Source organism: Myxocyprinus asiaticus, chromosome 11 (assembly GCF_019703515.2).
Source record: "Myxocyprinus asiaticus isolate MX2 ecotype Aquarium Trade chromosome 11, UBuf_Myxa_2, whole genome shotgun sequence".
In the NCBI taxonomy this organism is placed as follows: Eukaryota; Metazoa; Chordata; class Actinopteri; order Cypriniformes; family Catostomidae; genus Myxocyprinus; species Myxocyprinus asiaticus.
Window position 1 is genome coordinate 15,978,251 of NC_059354.1, and position 19,250 is coordinate 15,997,500.

The 19,250-nt window shown below is 37.3% G+C and overlaps 2 protein-coding genes across 4 annotated transcripts in view; both read right to left on the reverse strand.

Moving 5' to 3' along the window:
- LOC127448459 (alpha-1,3-mannosyl-glycoprotein 4-beta-N-acetylglucosaminyltransferase A-like) overlaps positions 1 to 13,497 on the reverse strand; it is a 77,827-nt gene extending 64,330 nt beyond the window's left edge. For 2 of the 3 annotated variants that reach the window (XR_007898529.1, XM_051710993.1), the window contains exons 1-2: positions 13,344 to 13,497; positions 12,635 to 12,944 (exon numbers count right to left, since the gene is read on the reverse strand). Coding sequence is in view for 2 of the 3 variants with exons in the window: in XM_051710993.1 (XP_051566953.1) it covers positions 12,635 to 12,728 (94 nt within the window). In the remaining variant the exon portion in view is untranslated. The remainder of the gene's footprint in view (positions 1 to 12,634; positions 12,945 to 13,343) is intronic. The other variant, XM_051710994.1, reaches the window with a different exon arrangement.
- The window catches only part of LOC127448468 (MIT domain-containing protein 1-like), a 202,494-nt gene that overhangs the window by 153,157 nt on the left and 30,087 nt on the right, over positions 1 to 19,250 (reverse strand). The window lies entirely within an intron of this gene.

Genomic DNA, 19,250 nt, shown 5'->3' on the forward strand with positions numbered 1-19,250 from the left:
AAGCTCTTTCTCACTCACTCACTCACTCACATCCTTGTTTCTCCAATAACATGCTAGAAACAGCCCAAGCAGTGATACTAGTTCTAAAGTGATGTTTTTGAGAGGCTTGGACGCATCATTTGGCTTGAACTAGCAATGGCATATTCTGATCCGTCGCATAAGAAAGTAGTTCCATGTACAAATGCGTTTTTTGTGACAATACTCAGCTTTTCCTAATTTTTTTAAATGTACTTGTTCATTGAACTGTTGTATTTAAGCAATATCACACGAGCAAGAGTGCGATATGGCCCTACATCAGCACTGTTGTGATTCGGCTGCAGGCACAAGGCCACAGGCCGAGTGCCGTAGGTAATTACCTCACCGGCAACAGCATCGCCTATGGGCACAAACCCACCTTTGCTGGACCAGACAGGACTGGCAAAAAGTGCTCTTCACTGATGAGTCGTGGTTTTGTCTCACCAGGGGTGATGGTCGGACTCACATTTATCGTTGAAGGAATGAGCATTACACCGAGGGCTGTACTCTGGAGCGGGATCAATTTGGAGGTGGAGGGTCCGTCATGGTCTGGGGCGGTGTGTCACTGCATCATCGGACTGAGCTTGTTGTCATTGCAGACAATCTCAACGCTGTGCGTTACAGGGAAGACATCCTCCTCCCTCACGTGGTACCCTTCCTGCAGGCTCATCCTGACATGATCCTCCAGCATGACAATGCCACCAGCCATACTGCTCCTTCTGTGTGTGATTTCCTGCAAGACAGGAATGTCAGTGTTCTGCCATGGCCAGCGAAGAGCCCAGATCTCAATCCCATTGAGCACATCTGGGACCTGTTGGATTGGAGGGTGAGGGCTAGGGCCATTCCCCCCAGAAATGTCCGGGAACTTGCAAGTGTCTTGGTGGAAGAGTGGGGTAACATCTCGCAGCAAGAACTGGCAAATCTGGTGCAGTCCATGAGGAGGAGATGCACTGCAGTACGTAATGCAGCTGGTGGCCACACCTGATACTGACTGTTACTTTTGACCCCCTCTTCGTTCAGGGACACATTATTCCATTTCTGTTTGTCACATGTCTGTGAAACTTGTTCAGTTTATGTCTTATTTACACATGTTAAATTTGCTGAAAATAAAAGCAGCTGAAAGTGAATGGACGTTTCTTTTTTTGCTGAGTTTATATTTCATATTGACTCACTAAAGCTGAAGATATAAATAACCATCTTAAGACAGATGCTTTGGTAAAAAATCTTTTGTGCCTAAGACTTTTGCACAGTACTGTGTGTATATATATATTTCTTCATAGTGTGTTTAATGTTTGAAAATGTTTGTGTTATTACTTGGGCTACAGATATTGGGCTGTAGATAATAGGCTGTATAAACAAAACTACATACCTACTAATTTATACCCTAAAGTACCTATTAATTTAATCATTAAACCCAGCATTAAACAAAGTGGGTTGCAGTGGGCAAAAGGTTGAGAAACCCTGATGTAGTGTGTCTGTGGGACTCTAAATAACACAATAAACACACTGCAGTGATGCCCATACTGTATGTTAGTATTTAAATATGGGTGCAAACAGTTTCTGACAATATTTGCACCAGTGTGCAATTAGTATCTACCATTAATTGCACCGGGTTTGGGGTGCAAATAATATCTTCCACTATTTGCACTGGGGTGAAAATATCATATACCATTATTTGCACCAGTGTGCAAATAGCATCTGCCAAAAAAAAAAAAAAACAAATACATGGCAAGCATACCAAAGAAATAAAGATGGGAATCGTAAGGGATGAAATGATTCTGGTTCTAATTCAGTTTCCACTTTACGATTCCATTAATGATTCTTTTAGTATTTTAAAAGAAGCTGCATGTTCTCATATGAACATCAAAACTAGTAATTAATGAACTCAAAACTTAATTTGTCATTCTTTTTGACCAATGCATCAAAAATAAATGGCTCATAAAAGTAATTCACTCGTGAATGAGACTACACTGCTCACATGTAAACAGCTTTTTTTTTTCTTTTTTTTTTTGCCCTGGAACTGTAAATTCATTCGTGGAACTGGTTCTCAATTCTGAATCCTACAGAGAAATAAACAAGGTAACACACTCCATCTTCTAACTACATACCTCAGAGACAAAAAAAAAGGTGACAGAGGGAGGCAAAAAATAACACCTGTCAGGAATGACAGCACAGGAGTTCATGTGACAGCTCTTGAAAACTACAGCCCTTGGCACCAGAGAAACAGCTGCATGAGGTGGTGAAACTGAAAACTTAAGGGTGAGAGCTAAAAACTTAGCCTAGAAGGACTCAGCGACAATGGTTTCATTCTCCAACCTTTTATGGAGGACGAATGGCAGGGGATGCCACACTGATAAGCATCTAATGGTCACTCAATGAGGACTTGTTCTTAGGTCTGGAATGATCTTGCAGCCACAGCACGGAACTGTTCAACCAACATCACTCTGAACGAGAAGATCATGACATGAGAATGCGAAAATGACAGAATTTTAATTTATGGGTGATCTAGCACTCTGAAGCCCAAAGTATACTTTGGTCAGTACAAGACACGTGATGCAACTTTCATCATCAGCAGAGCACTCGAGCACTGAACGTGCAGGCAGATTTTCTAACCACTCGTACTCCGAACGTGCAGAATGTGTATGCGCCTGGAACTGCACTAACTGCAAAGGGTCCAGGAGGTGGCAACACTCACAGTTGAGCTGTTGCGGTCACGAAAAAAACGCTAGAAGATGTAATGGCCGCTAGGCAGGGGCGGGTTTATGATTTCTGAGGCCCCAAGCACCCAACCAACCCAGGACCCCATTTCGAAAAATTCTGCTAAAAAAAAAAAAAATTACAATTTATTTTAAATCATAATTTCTAATTCTTCCTATCAGCCGTTGTAGCCAAGTACATTCAAAATGTTTAATGAAATAAAAATCTATTTAAAGATAATTAATGCATGTTTTCCTGTTTTTCCACAATACAGTGATAAAAAAGCAATATTTACCTACATATATGTTTACAAAACACTTTGTGTGTGTGTGTGTGTGTGTGTGTGTGTGTGTGTGTGTGTAACAGAGTGTGCAAAACCTACTACTTCACCCAGTAACATTTTGAAATTTAGTTGTTACAGTATATATTAATATTATATCCCAACAATTATTTATTGTTGTCCAGATTGTCATTATAATATGATACAGTATTATTATTATTACTTTAAGGATTTGTTGTATACAATAGTAATATATTTCTGTCTTATTTACTTTACTTTCACCTGGAGCTCATATTCTAATGCTTCAGTGTATTGTTCACCATGTTGCATAAGGCTGTATTTTATGTAAGCTACGCATCGTAGGCAACATTCATTACAGTATTGTAACAGTAAACATACAAGCCACGGCGGCCACTCCGCACTCTAGAGCATTAAAAAACAAAAAAAAACAACAACATTGCTTATCAAGCGCTGAAACTTTGCATGGTGCAGAATAATCTGGAGTCATGTTAAAAACTGTAACAGTCACCTCTCTGCAACCTGAACTTGTTCAGAACATTAAATCTTTGTGACACCTGCGCTAAAAACAGTCTAGACGCAGCGCAACAACTTAAACAGAACGCAGGTGTCTTGACATGTGTTCTTGAAATCTGAAGTTATTTTTAACTTGACACAGTGTCTAAAAATGTGCCGGTCCTACATGAGACACTGAAGAAACAGCGAGACGCGGTACAGCAGTCAAGGGCGTTCGTGTTTACATAGAAAAACAATGGAAAAACAGAGTAGAAGCATGCAAAAACACAGTCAGTGTGAACGGCCCCTAATCCGTTTGCGCGTATCTGTGTGAGTGATTTAAAAAAAAAAAACAAAAAAAAAAACAAAAAAAATTTTTTTTTTTTTTTTAATGAAACTAAAGGCCAATGGGTTTAACAAAATAAATTTTTGTACTACACCACTTCATGTTGCCTGAAAAAATTAAACATGTGCTCTGATCCTGAAGGAAACTGGTGCATCACACATTTCTTTGCCTAATTGCCCGATGTGGATGTTACATTCTGTGAATGAAGACCTTTTTAACAAATATGTATAATCACTACATATACATGCATGGCTAATTCAGATACAATGAAAAGTTAAAGAGGTAAAAAGTATATTTCTTAGTTGTTTCCAAGTCTTCACTGAATTATTGTTAGATTTGATGCTGCCAGATTTTGACTCAGAAGCAGATCTGTAATTAAAATTATACTTCACTGTTAATTAACTGTGTGCAAGGGCTGGGCAGTTTTTCAGATTTTTCTGATTCATTCAAATTTGTGTTTTGACACTACTTTTTTTTTTTTTTTTTTTTAAATCGAGAACTCGAGATTTTGCAAAACATATTGCAAATGCTATAGTTGTTGTGAATATGTTGTAAATCCACCAAAGGCTGAATAAGGAAGAGAAAAAGTATTCTCAGCACTTGTCTTAATGCCGCTCCCGATCTGATCAGCTGCACATGTGTGCGCTCCAAATGAACGTGACATGTTAACAACACGGAGACTGATATAAAAGACAGCAGTAATATTCCCAATACGATTGTACACTGTGCGACTGTAGCTCAGCTTCGTCCATCATGCATGTATACACCAGCTAAAGACCATAACTGGCCTCAGCGTGTGCATGTTGATGAACGGTCTGCTTTCTTTTCTTTTTACCCATAAAAAAGCGTTAGTTACATGCCAGTTACGGGCGCTTCATTTCAAATCATGTGGATAGGCTATATATGGGAGAATCAAACATCCACCGCTTCTTTGCCATGATGATTCAGATAGATTGCTAATTATTGCTTTGTTCTGTGACGTGTTTCAAGTGTACTACATCTGTAGCCAACATTTGGCAAGTGATCTGTTTAAACTTTGTAATGATAAATGATTTCATGTTACTGCGCTGCTTAGCCTGAACCGCTACAGGGCGCGTCTCTATCTGCAGGGGTTTATGAATATACCGGTACACACAAATTGTTTGATATACAAGGAGTACTTTCTAGATAAACTTGATAATTTATAGATATTGATTTCTAGATTACTTTTTAGATAGACTTGGTTTAGATCAAATGAATACCTACACTGGCTAAGAAGTATTTTGCAGGTTTCTTATTCTATTATTTCTGAACATCTGGGTTTATTAGATTTTAAGTTATTTTACATTTACACTCTGTTGACAACTTCCCTCTGTGGTGCATTTGTACATTTTTCTTGCACACCTTTGTTTCCTTTAATGAAAAGAACTTTCTCTAACAAGGTTACTTTGCATTCTAATAAAGAACATCCAATTTGAATTATGTTGGAGTACATTTAAAAGTTGAAAACAATCAAATCGTGAATCGTCCATAAGTTTGATAAAAATCAAGATTTTTTTTTTCCCCATATCATCCAGCCCTATAGTGTGCTGTTATGATTTCTATGCTGTTAAATCCACCAAACAGGAAAAACAATTAATTGCTTAATTTTGCTTATTTTTCCAGACAAAGTTGCTTATTTCTATTGTGAGATCTGGCAACACTTCAATTGGTATTTCACCTACCCCTTAGCGCAGAGTTCTGCCATTTTAAAAAGAAAATTATTAACTGTTCTTGTTTTGTTCTAACTGGTAACCAATTGGAAAGGAGGCTGCGGAACGTCTGAACCATAATGAAAAATTACAGTTTTTGCTTAGAACGAACCGAAATGAAAAACATTTTGGTTTTAGTCTCTGCGCAGAACACATGCAAATGGTGATTTCCTCACATTTTTTTCCTCTGTCAGTCATCTGGGAGCAGTTTGTAAGAATAGTGTTGTCTATGAGATCGCTTCATAGGATCTCAGACTATCTCAGGATGCATATGCAAATAACATGCAATGACATTGGGACTACAGGTGAATTGTTATACATCTCAAAATTCAGTACAGCCCCAGAAATAGTTCTTGAACAAGTTTACTCTTTAGCCTTCATTTGTATGTTGCAAAATTATGATAATTGTAATAGCCTATGGTAATATATTTTATATTCTAAAATAACAAAATTTGTTTGATAAGTTAAAATGATATAATGTATATACAGTACTTATTTGTTGAATACAAATGGACATAATGCAGCCTTATACATGGGTTTCTTTGCACTAACTAGAGGCCTAGCTCAGACAACGCACTGTCTGGTCCACTGGTAGTTTTGCACATGATCCCTATCGTCTACCTGCAAATTATACATTACAGAGTGAAAACAATTGTCATTTCAGACACAACTGTTTTTCAATAATTTATGACGTATTTACAGTAGATCACAACATCAAATCGCAATAATTACAGAATCGCAATACATATCGAATCAGGAGCTCTGTGCCAATTCCCAGCCTTAATGGCCGCTAAACAACAGAAGACAAAGGTGAAAACAGCAACTGTCGATGTGCACGTCAAGAGCATGTGTGTGATGAGGTCAGGAGATAACTGCATTTGTATAACTCAATAAAGACACCTTTATTGGTCTAAACTCCTGAAGAAAAATAGCACAGTATCTCATAGCAGTTGAAGCACGCATGGGCCAACTGCCTGTGTATACACGCATAGTAAATGGAATTGAGTATGCTTGGAAAGGCTGGCATTCTACAGCATGCATACGACAAGCATTCACATCAAAACAGAAGTATACTTTGGGGTTAAGACAGGGTTGAACAATTTTTAACATAAAAACAATGCTCGTGGCACAAGATGCAGAGAATAAAAAATAAATAAATAAACAAGAAATAATGTCAATGCCCAAAATGTCCATCTGCATGTACACAGACTGGCAAACACACATTTTTGGAGTTGGAAAGAACTGTCTTGAAATTTACTGCAGAACGCAGTGGATCTGTTACAAAAATAATGCTTTGATGGTTGCTGATACGGTGTTATAAAGAGGATAAATTTAGAGACTCAAATTCTCTGAGAGGGTTTTAGCGTGCTGACAGTCGAGCAGTTACCATTTCTGTTAGCACGCTAAAGCACTGCACACGGTCACGTTAAAACCATCTCTCTGAAGTTGCATTTCTAAATTAATCTCCTTTAAAGCTCCAGCACTTGAAAATATTAAAGCTAAAAAAAAAAAGAAAACCATCTACATGGACTCACTAGTCGACCTCACTAATCAAACTCTCTGAATTCATTTGCCTTCTATTGTAAATCTGTTTTGTTTTTTTATTCTCAGCAGTGTGCTTAACACAACCCCCTCGCTCTACTGCTCTCCGCTTAACGGCACGCGTGGGCTCCTCATGAAGCAAAGTAATCCAGCACCACAAAAAAGAAAAACAAGCAATAAGTATACATGATGAGTGCCATACACTGTCTCTCCTCTCCATGAGCTTCATTAGAAAACTGCCCTCTTCTTCACTGCAACTCGTAGGATAATCATGCCTTCCCTGGCCCGCTATTTTTGGCCCATTGTGCTTTCCACGCACCCTGACGATGAAAAGCCTCTATGGATTTAGTAGAGGAGAAGAAAAGAAAAAAAGGAGGCATAAGCCAATGGTAAAGTTAATTTTAACCTCTGGTACTGAAACAGGATGGAGGAATTCTGCAAGCAAGGTGCCATCTAATTACTGGTTTGATTTAGTCATTTTTGTCCAAAGCAACTTCCAGTGAACCTACAACTTTTCAGTTATCAGCTCAGAAATGGTTTACTTGCAACAAAGTGACAATTTGCACCAAACAAAAGAATTTGCCACAAACTGTTGCCAGATGTTTGCAGCTCAGTGGTGAACCTGCAGCAAACCTTTGCCAACAAGGGACAATTTTCCACTATACTGGCAAACATTTCTATGGCAAACATGTGGTAACAATGAAGAGTTTGGTGCAAAGCTCATTTACATGTGAAAATAATGAGTGGCAAATCTGCGGCATTACAATAAAATAGCAAAACATCCTAAAGAGGTAGTAACAAGAGGAGTGTCGCAATACAAAATTGCTCAAAACTATGGTCTAGAATAGAGCTGAAAGTGAGAGATGTTGAGACAATAATGAGAAGAATCATTTAAGATGTTGTAAGTAGGGGTGGGAATCACAAGGTAACAGGCGATACGATATAATACAGATATTTAGGTCACAAAATTATATTATTGCGATTCTTTATTTTGTATTGCGATACAAAGCCACAATATCTTGCAATAATTCTCTCAATGTTTCTCTTTCGTCTTCATTGGACTTAGAGAACTGTTTCCAAATCACCAAATGCATGTAAAAGTGCCAGTTTACAAAACAAGGCCAGTTAATATCCCAGTATCTATGTACAATGCAAAGCCATAAGCATATAAGACCATAATGGCTCCCTATTTCTATGGTTGGGTCAATGTAACTAGTCTTTCTAAACATAAATTACAGTATTTATGAAAACAATAATAGCCAAAACACTTTAAACCATTACTTATTAATACACAAAAGTATAACTGATTCCACCTAAAAGGTTAGCCTATTAAATATGATACTAACATTTTTGTTAAAATACCTCAGTTAATGTTACTACTGTAAAATTGTGATACATTTTAGTAAGGGAGGGTGATTATGAGTGAAGCATGATAACGGCACCTTCTAAGGGACTGTTGTTGAATTCCTAGATCGATTTAGCGAAGATAAAAAAAACATTCCATCACCACAATATTAATGTGGAAAAATGTAAATACTGATATTTGCCGTGCAAATATTGATACAATATCACAAGGAAAAATATCACGATACTTTAACATATCAATATTTTTTCCCCTCCTCTAGTTGTAAGTCAAGTGCTCATGGAATATATACACTAACATGGGGCATTTTCTGTGATAGGTAGCTGGTATGCACAATGTATGCTAAGTACTGTTAGACCGATATGTTTTTTTTTAATGGTCGATGCCAATATTCAGAGAGCATGGTGGCTGGCCAATAGGCTGATATAATGCTAATATGTCAAACAGTTTAATAGAGTTAATAACATAAATAAAATTACTAAAAAAGAATAATAAATAAAACTTTTATTTAGCACAATATTTACTCAATTTCAAAACTTTAACTTTGTAAAAATAATGTTTTAAATAGCAGATAGCAGTTTCTTCTGATTTCTGATTAGCCTTCCAATTTTAGTCATTTATTTGCACAAATAAATTGTTAATATATTAGGAAGGAAATAACAGTGCACACAGTTGTCTAGCTACCACAGATGGCATGTGCGCATTAGCGATCATTTTCTCACAAAACAGCTAATCAAACCAACTGTACATACAGTACACAATGAAAATTACTTCTAGCGCATGTTAAGTGCTTTTATTTAAAAAAATAGAAGCGCTAGTGTGAATCTCCTGACCGCTTCCAGATTACTCTGTGTTGCATGCCGTTCTGTTACTGTAGTAACATGATGGCACGTAACAACAAAACGAACTGTAATTGGTTGTTTACATGCCTCAGACAGCTCCTTCACATGCAAGCAGGTAATTCTTGGCACCCTTGCCGCTTAAGAAACTAATCAGTCAAACGGGAAAATTTATCGGCCTCTACAATATATCGTCGACCACTAATGCTAAGCCAGGCAGAATGACTGCAAATCTGTTGCACTTCTAATCAATTTAAACCATAGAGAGCAATTACAATTCCGTCAAACTGGAGTTACTTGTCACTGTTTGCTGCTCATATAAAAGTGGTGAACATCACTCAATATCATTTACAGCAGGCCTAGCAGAGAGAACACATGGCAACAGAGTGGAAAACTCAGTGAGAACCTAGCGATGAATTTTGAATGGAAAAGTGAAAAGAAATGAGAGAAAAGAGAGGGAAGCAAGACTGAAGAGACCCTGAGGAGAATATGACTCGAAGAATTTGAGTAACATCAAAATCTAAATTTGTGCTAATAAATTACATTTTGTCCTGAACGCCCTCGATGACTTCTGAGGTGTGTATGTGGGATGGTTTCATTCCAATGAATACTGTGACCTTACTGTCCAAACTAAGCTGCTTTGTCCACGTGAATACACCATTCTTCGGCTCAAGTTGTGCATCACGTTTTTTACATTTAGCTGAAATTTCTGAGATCCATCAACTGGGCTGACCATCATCAAGTGTCATTGTGCCTTCAAGCTATAAACAGGATCTTCAACTAAATTAACCTACAGTATGTTCTACCAGAGACAGGTTAAGCAAGATGAGCAGGGGATTTTTCAGATGACTACTTTATGTATAGATAAATATGGACGTATTTGTATAGGCTAAAGGGAATACGTACTGCTTAAACTATTAAAGAAAAAAAAAGAGACTTGGAGACTTAGTTAAGCAATTATAAATATGATGTGCCAAAATTAGAAGAATAAATGTATGTACTTTCTAACAAACTAAACTGTCACTCAACCACAACTAACATGCATGAAAATGCAATGAAATATCTGGTAATACATTGAGCATGAAAGACTTGTCATTTAGTAAGCCATTCGAAACATTTTTCCATACATTTTTCCATTTGTTTGTACTAGGTATGCAAATTAAGGGGGATGCAAATATTTCCACCTTTACATTTGACTACATCCTGGAGAACACTTACACAAAACATAAACCAGCATCAGGGATTACTGGCATAAATCATCAAACATATAGAACCGTGTGCAATGAGCTGTCATAGTGCACCAGAGCTCATCGATTTCCAACTAGGGCGGATTGGAATTATCCTAAACACAAATTCCCAACATTAAGACTTCTCCAGAGTTCCCTTTAGACGCTGCCTGGCCACATGATGTCAGCTCCTTTACAGTTAATGTCAACCAGTGCAGCTGAAAGGTATGGACATGTGTTAACTGGATGTGATCCCACAAACTGTGTTGTTCCATGTCAGTTCACTGATCACCCCTTGACGGGTCTGAACCTACAACCTTTTGGTCACCAGCCCATATCTTTAACCATTAAGCATCATGCAAAACAATAACCACATAAACACTTTTAAGACCAAAACTATAGTCAGGGCTCAGCATTGACACAGATTTCCCAGTTGGATTTGATTCTGATTCACAAGTTCTCAATTCAATTCCAATTTGAAACTTTTTGATTCGATTCTGACATATTTGGGTACATTTCAGTTATGATGTGTATTTTGCTAACATGTGAAAGAAATTCTCTCAGCAAATGCTGTAAATTTAACAGGTAACATTTTAACTTGGTACATTACAAAAGTATTAATTTTAAAAATTAACAACTGGGCCCAAACTATGCAGTTCAATTGCTATTTATTAAAAGCTGAAGTGCCTATTTTTTCAATGTTTAAATGCTTGCTCCTATCCCAGAGTAATATGCAGCCACGTTAAGACTGCTCTGTGCCTGCTCAAAGTTTGGTTCTGTGTAAATAAAATGCAGCATCAGAGCAGCCTTAAACTTTGTTTTTGTCATGATAGAGCATATATTTCATAATTTATAGTTTGTGTCTCTGTGGCGCTATAAAAATTCCTCTTTTTGCTATGAGCAACCCATCCAGCCTGACACAACAACACTGACCCTACCACTCAACGTTTGATCAACAAAGAAGTGTTCAGAGGGCTGAAAACAATTTGAAAACAAGAGCTCCATCCAAATATGCATACTTCACTACTATATAGTATGCCAAAAACCGTATGCCAATGGAGAAGTATACCGAATCCCTCAGTATTACAAAAAACATTAAGCGAGAAATACCCAGATGACCAACTATTTCCGGTGACATTCTGAAGTGTGGATTGACTGGACACTTTTCTATCCCATTATGCCTCGAGAGCTGAGGAGACGTCATGTTCAAACATGGTGCTCGTGATTATTTTCACGTTTGTTGTTATTACGTCATATATTCGGGTCACGGGACAATGCCCAAGTTCCCAGATGAAGTATGTCCATAATCTATCACACTACTCACTTACATCCCTAAAGAATGTACTTTTTTTTTACTCTTTGAGAATTGCATGCTTCATCAAATGTAGTACATACTCTGACAGCACATGATTTCAGACGCAGCTAAGATTTATTTTTGCAATTCCGTTTGGTGGCACTAGTGGTGCAGAAATAACACACTGCAGCTTTAATAGAAGTAATATTTAACGCAACCAAAATAGAAGTAAACTTAAAGTAAAAGGGACTTTAAGAATGGATATCGAGGTCGTTCAAGTGAAGATTGCGATGAATCCTTTGCCACTACACTTAATGCTACTACAATAGAACTGTGCTCCATCATTTATTGGTCATAGTCATAGATTTATAGTAAAAAAGGACTTAAATATTGATCTGTTTCTCACTCATCATTACACTTCTGAAGATATAGATTTAACTACTGGAGTCGTATGGATTACTTTTATGTTTCCTTTATGTGCTATTTGGAGCTTAGAAGTTCTGGTCACCATTCACTTGCATTGTTTGGACCTACAGAGCTGCGAAAAATTTTCATTTGAGTTCTGCAGCAGAAAGAATGTCATACACATCTGAGATGGCATGAGGGAGAGTAAATGATGAGAGAATTTTCATTTTTGGGTGAACTATCCCTTTATTAACTAGTAACTATTGTAACATTTTATAAGGGGCCACAGCACTCCAACCTCAGAATATCACTGATTTCCATTCTTACATCAAACCAGACCCGGAGTTTCAAAGCAAATGCATTAAAACCCAGATATTAACTCACCTTTGCCATTTTGCCAAGCCGTGTACCAGGACAGACTGAGAAACGAGGTGAAGAAAACAATCGCCGTGGCAACAGTTCCATGTCTGAGCCTCATCTCATTTCAGCGCCTCGCCGTGCAGCTGCCTCTTGTCCTCCTGATCCAGCAGGGGTGCATGAGCGCTTCAGAGGTGCGGACGAGAGGTGACGGGGGCCCGGATCATCGACTGCCTGCGCCGCGCTCCTCCTCTCGGTCACTGCTGGAGTCACGAGGCAGCCCAGCGGAACTGATGCATTTCAACAGAAAGATGTGCAATCCTCATGCTTGCCTGTACTGGAAGAGATCACAAACAGATTTTCAAACAGCTCATGAATCGATATGAATATATAGATTTCAGTTTGCTTTTTTTTTTTTTTTTTTTTTTTTTGGACCACACTGACCACAACATACTTAAACAGCTGTGATTTACAAATAAGCAACCTGATTTTCTTGTTCTGGACAGCATCTGATTTCTAAGCACACGAATCACCAAATATACATTCACAAATCCTGAGTATAATTAATATAAAGACACGTGGTGACTCTGTAAACTACACCATGGCATTCTTAAAAAAACAGATATTTTCATGCGGTGCTGTAAAATAAACAAGAGTTTACTACCTGTCGGAGGAACCCCGAATATGTCAGACACAACAGGCATGATCAACAGCCCCCAAGTTCAACACTACTTACCTTTCCGCCCTATTATTCAATTGATAACCGGTCCGGCCCGATCTCATAAGCACTATCCGGTAATGAAAACGAGCGGAAATGAGCTTTGAGTTTTTAGTAGAACAACAAATTAATAGACGCTCCGTCCAGCTCGAATTTTCAGCGGTGATGTGATCTCTCAATCAAGCTTTGTTGAAGACCACACCCACCCAAGCAGCAATGCCCACCTTGAACGGTGATTGGCTGGAGTCATTAGACCACGCCCACCGTGAGTAGGGCTCGCCCACAGTGGACGATGATTGGCTGAGTCGACTCACAGCTCGTGTCTGCCGCCACACGGTAGACTGAAGCCATAGCACTCCTTCATTTCTGACAAAACGCACTCAGTAAATTGGATATGGATCATTCGGTTTATTATAAAGCTTTATTCCCCCGCCACATGTGTCTTAATGTAAAAAAATGGTCTAAGCTGGATGGGTTTAACTGGTTTAAGCTGGTAGTATTTTCATTGTAATTTGGAACAAACATGAATCGCCTGCTACATTTAGATATATTTAGATTTGCGTGTATGCCATGCATGCTGTCTGAAAGTAGGCACCAGAGGGCATGCACATTTAATGAATAATTGATTGGCTTATCTGGCCTTCACTGATAGCTTGTGGGCTTGAACCTTATTGTACACAAACGTCTCTCATATCTTTTCATTCCATAGACAACCATGAACTTATTTTTTAAGTAGGCTATAGTAGCTACCATCAAAAGTGGTATGGCAACTTAGACCCATTTCAATATCAGTCAGTATTTAAGTCTATACCTTTTGTTTTTGCCTTTCCTTGTTTTACCCCTTATCAAGTCTAAAGTCCTGTTGACATTCATTTGGAAGTCCTCTCCATAAAGCTTTTCCCACTAGTCTTTTGCTAGTTATACCAGTGCTTGTCACATCCATGTAATTGTGTACTGTTTACATTGTACGTTTTATGTTGCACATTTAACCTAGACATACAGTAACCGTGCTCTTTTTTCAATTCTACCCCACAGCCAGCAATTCAGTCATCTGTTCCTTCCATTTTCACACTTGCTGTGGAACTAGCAATACAGCTTTAGACGTGTATCTCATTCGCTATCATCTTCATAATTTTTTTTATCTCAATCTCAATAGTCTAACTCTAGTCTAAGTTTTGTGACCAAAATAATTACATTATACATTTTGACTAATTATGGCTTTTTTTTTTTTCTGAGACATTTTCCCCAACTGATTAGACATAAACTAAGTTCAATACTGTCAAAACAATTAACGTAGCTATAAAACCTGTTAAATTTTATTTTTGCCAGACAGCACCACAAAATCTCCACCACATTGTTTTCATAAAACATTATAAAAATAAACGTTGGCATCTAAAAATTTGGGGTAAATTACAGTGTATTTCATAGTACATCAAAATAAACCTAATTTATTAAAGGAATATTCCGGGTTCAATACAAGTTAAGCTCAATCAACAGCATTTGTGGTATAACGCTGATCACCACAAAAATGTATTTCGACTTGTCCCTCCTTTTCTTTAAAAAAAAAAAAAAAAAAAAAAAGTAAAAATCAAGGTTACAGTAAGGCACTTACAATGGAAGTGAATGGGGTGGAGGGTTTAAAGGCAGAAATGTGAAGCATATAATTTTATAAAATCACTTACATTAATAATTCTGTTAAAACTTGTGTATTATTTGAGTTGTAAAGTTGATTAAATAATAGTTTTTATGGTCGATTCAAGGTTTATAGTATTAGGTCATCAGGGCAGCAAAGTTGTAAAATTGGATATAACTTTACACGGAAAAGGTTAAGTGATTTCATCACACTAAAATCATGTTTACACACATATTGTTTATGTCTTGTGGCAATACTTTTGAAACAGCAAGTATTTTAATGTTTACAGATTAGCCCCATTCACTTCCATTGTAAGTGCCTCACTGTAACCCAGATTTTTGCTTTTTTTTAAAGAAAAGGACAGATGAGTCTAAATTAATTTTTATTGTAATTAACCACAAATGCTGTTGATAGAACTTAATTTGTGTTGAACCCAGAATACTCCTTTAAAGGAATAGTTCACCCAAAAATAAAAATTATCTCATGTTTTACTCACCCTCATGTTATACCAGATGTGTTTGACTTTCTTTCTTCTGCAGAACACAATCAGGTTTTTTTAGAAGAATATCTCAGCTCTGTAGGTCCATACAATGCAAATGAATTGATGCCAACATTTTGAAGCTCCAAAATCCACATAAGGGCAACAAAAAAGTACTCAAGAAGACTCCAGTGGTTTAATCCATGTCATCAGAAGCGATATGATAGGTGTGGGTGAGAAACAGATGAATATTTAAGTCCTTTTTTACTATAAATTCGCCCCCCTGCTCAATCTCCACTTTAACTTTCACTTTCTCATTCGTCTTCTTCTGTTTTCGGTGATTCACATTCTTCATGCATATCACCCCCTGCTGGGCAGGGAGGAGAATTTACGATAAAAAAAACTACTTAAATATTGATGCTTCTCACCCACACCTATCATATCATGTCTGAACACATGGATTTAACCACTGGAGTCATATGGATTACTTTTATACTGACTTTATTTGGATTTTGGAGCTTCAGAATTTTGGCACCCATTCACTTGCATTGTATGAATCTACAGAGCTGAAATATTCTTCTAAAAATCTTAATTTGTGTTTTGCAGAAGAAAGTCATACACATCTGGGATGACATGAGGGAGAGTAAACAATGAGAGAATTTACATTTTGGGGTGAACTTTTCCTTAAGTGTTATAAAATAGGCCTATACATAAATGAAATGCAAATTATAGGTGACACAGACTATCAATATACAGGTAAGCTAATGTTTGGGGAGATATACCTACTTTATGTTGTGTGCATGATAGCATGTTTAGCAGTAATTCATAGTAAAAACAAATTAATTATTAAAAATATGTAAAACATATAGAGTACTCTTACATGAATTTCTGAATTACAATTCTGCATCCTGTTTCTCCCCTCTATTCAAATTCAGGAAGTGAATTTGAATTTAAAAGGCATTCTCAATTAAATTCTAATTGGCATACAACACTAGTGTTATGTAATAGTACTTAATAGTACTTTGCTTCAGTCTCTCCATACTATTATTGCAAGCTCAGTTCTGTATTATACAATCCTATCACGGATATCAAACTTTTTGCAATCTGCAGTATTTATTCTTCATTCAAATTAAAGGCTGAAACAGTCAACCACAGAATGACAGTAACTGCTTTTTCCACATAATATATATTCTTAATAATTTTATTTTATTTGTGCAGCACATATATTCCATTGTGAAAAAGTAATCCAAGGCACAAACAGATATTAGAGATAGTTCATCAAGGTTATCAGCTACTCAGTTAGTAACTGTGTTAAGTAATGTAACATGAGGTCATGTCACTGTCCTTGTGAGGTAAATGCAGAACTTGAACTTGAAATGCAGGAAAGACTTAGACCTTATCTGAATACCAGTGAAAAACTGTGTTGTGCTCACTCACACGATGGAAAAGTGCGAACTATTTCACATTTCAGCTGTTCATGAAGTTTCAAACCAACAAATATGTAAATTAAGTATCAGGAAAAAACAGACAAATCAAATCTCCACTTACTAGTATATATGTGTATGCCTTTGCTTTGTACAATAAAAGTCTCTAGAACACAGGACCTTCCTTCCTATGGTAGAATGTTTCAATATGAGTGATTTGAATGTTTGAATTTTTAACAATCACTTTCACATTCTTCTTCTTTTGTTTTTGCTGATTCACATTGCCCCCTACTGGTCAGGGAGAAGAATTTGTAGCAAAAATTAATTAAATATTGATCTGTTTCTCACCCACACCTATCATATTGCTTCTGAAGACATGGATTTAACAACTGGAGTCGTATGGATTACTTTTATGCTGACTTTTGGAGTGTCAAAATTTTGGCACCCATTCACTTGCATTGTATGGACCTACAGAGCTGAGATTTTCTTCTAAAAATCTTTGTTTGTGTGCTGCAGAAGAAAGAAAGTCATACACATCTGGGATGGCATGAGGGTGAATAAATGATGAGGTCCATACAATGCAAGTGAATGGGTGCCAACATTTTGAAGTTCCAAAATCCACATAAGGGCAACAAAAAAGTACTCATTTGGGTGAACTATCCCTTTAAGCTGAATGACTCAGTCACCATTCATGTTCACTGAATGGAAAAAAGATGCAGTGAAAGTGGATGGTGACTGACGCAAACATTCTGCCAAACATCTCCTTTTGTGTTCCATGGAAGACAGAAAGCAATACAGGTTTGGACCAAATCAGGGTGAATAAATGATGATAGAACTTTTTATTTTTAGATGAACATTTTTTTTTTTTAGCAAAGGTAAAGTTTGTAAAGCTTTCATTAATTGCATTAAATGTATTACCAAACATTATTAAATAATGCTTAACAGATAATTTTTTAATGTGCATTCATTTAAAATAGTTTGAAATGTCATGACACTTTGATTCGGTCATATAGTGTTCATGATATTGTGTACAGTACCATAAGCACTGAATAATACTACTGGACTATGTGCACTTTATTTCATTATTTTGTGGAGCTGCTTGTTACTGTAACTGTTATTACTGTAGTAACAGCAACATGTGTAACAAGGCCAATGTCCTGTAAAGTGTTGCTATCTGTTGATATTTAAATGTACACAGACAACTTATATGTTAAGCAATTGCAATAATGTCCATTAATAACTCCTTAATTAAAGTCGTTATAAAGTGTTCCACTACTATCAGAAGTGTTTACTATTTCCTGGCCCTATTTACATTAGACATTAGTCACCACCTGATCCTGCGTGGAGATCGTGGCGAGGTGACTCCAGTCGCTGTAATGGGTCATATATCGGGCCACTCTCGCCGCCTCCTCGGAGGCGTTGGCATGCTGGACGACACTTTCACCTCTTCCATTTGGTATGAAAACACACAGGATGCTGATGACAGGTCCTCGCTTTTTGATCTTTGGTCCGCTTTCTACTATGAAGCGTCCCGATACACAGAGGATGGATATTATTGACGAGCAAAGCGGGCGCCTCGTCTGAGTGCATGTCCAGCTCTTCATCCACCACATCATTCATGACAGCCCATGAAACCGAGCTCCTACTGGTGTAATTTTCACCCAAACAAGGGCGTAGATTTGGCTTGAACATTGGGGGGGGATCCCCCCCTGGAATCTACGCCCCTGCACCCACACATAGTGTCATTAATGCAATAAAAAGATGAAGTAGCATGATAGTGTTAGGATTCCCCAATGCTGCGCCCCTGTGTTTTCAAACAGGATGGGAAACATGTTGATTTCCTAACTAAAGATACGGTGTTATGTAGAAGTAGGTGACCACAAAGTTTGGTAAGTTCAAAACAGCGACACCATGTAGACCACCTGAGAACTGCATCAGGATTACTCTATCTGTCCGTCTGTCTATCATCTGTCTGTCTGTCTGTCTGTCTATCATCTGACTGTCTGTATGTTTGTCTGTCTTATCTATCTATCTGTCCATCTATAGTTCTGTCTGTCTGTCTATCTATCATCTGTCTGTCTGTTTGTCTGTCTATCATCTGACTGTCTGTATGTACTGTCTTATCTATCTATCTGTCCATCTGTCATTCTGTCTGTCTATCTATCTATCTATCTATCTATCTATCTATCTATCTATCTATCTATCTATCTATCTATCTATCTATCTATTTGTCTATCATCTATCTATCTATCATCTGTCTGTCTGTCTGTCCTATCTATCTATCTATCAATCTATCTATCTATCTATCTATCTATCTATCTATCTATCTATCTATCCATCTATCTATCTATCTATCTATCTATCTATCTATTATCTGTCTGTCTATCTAT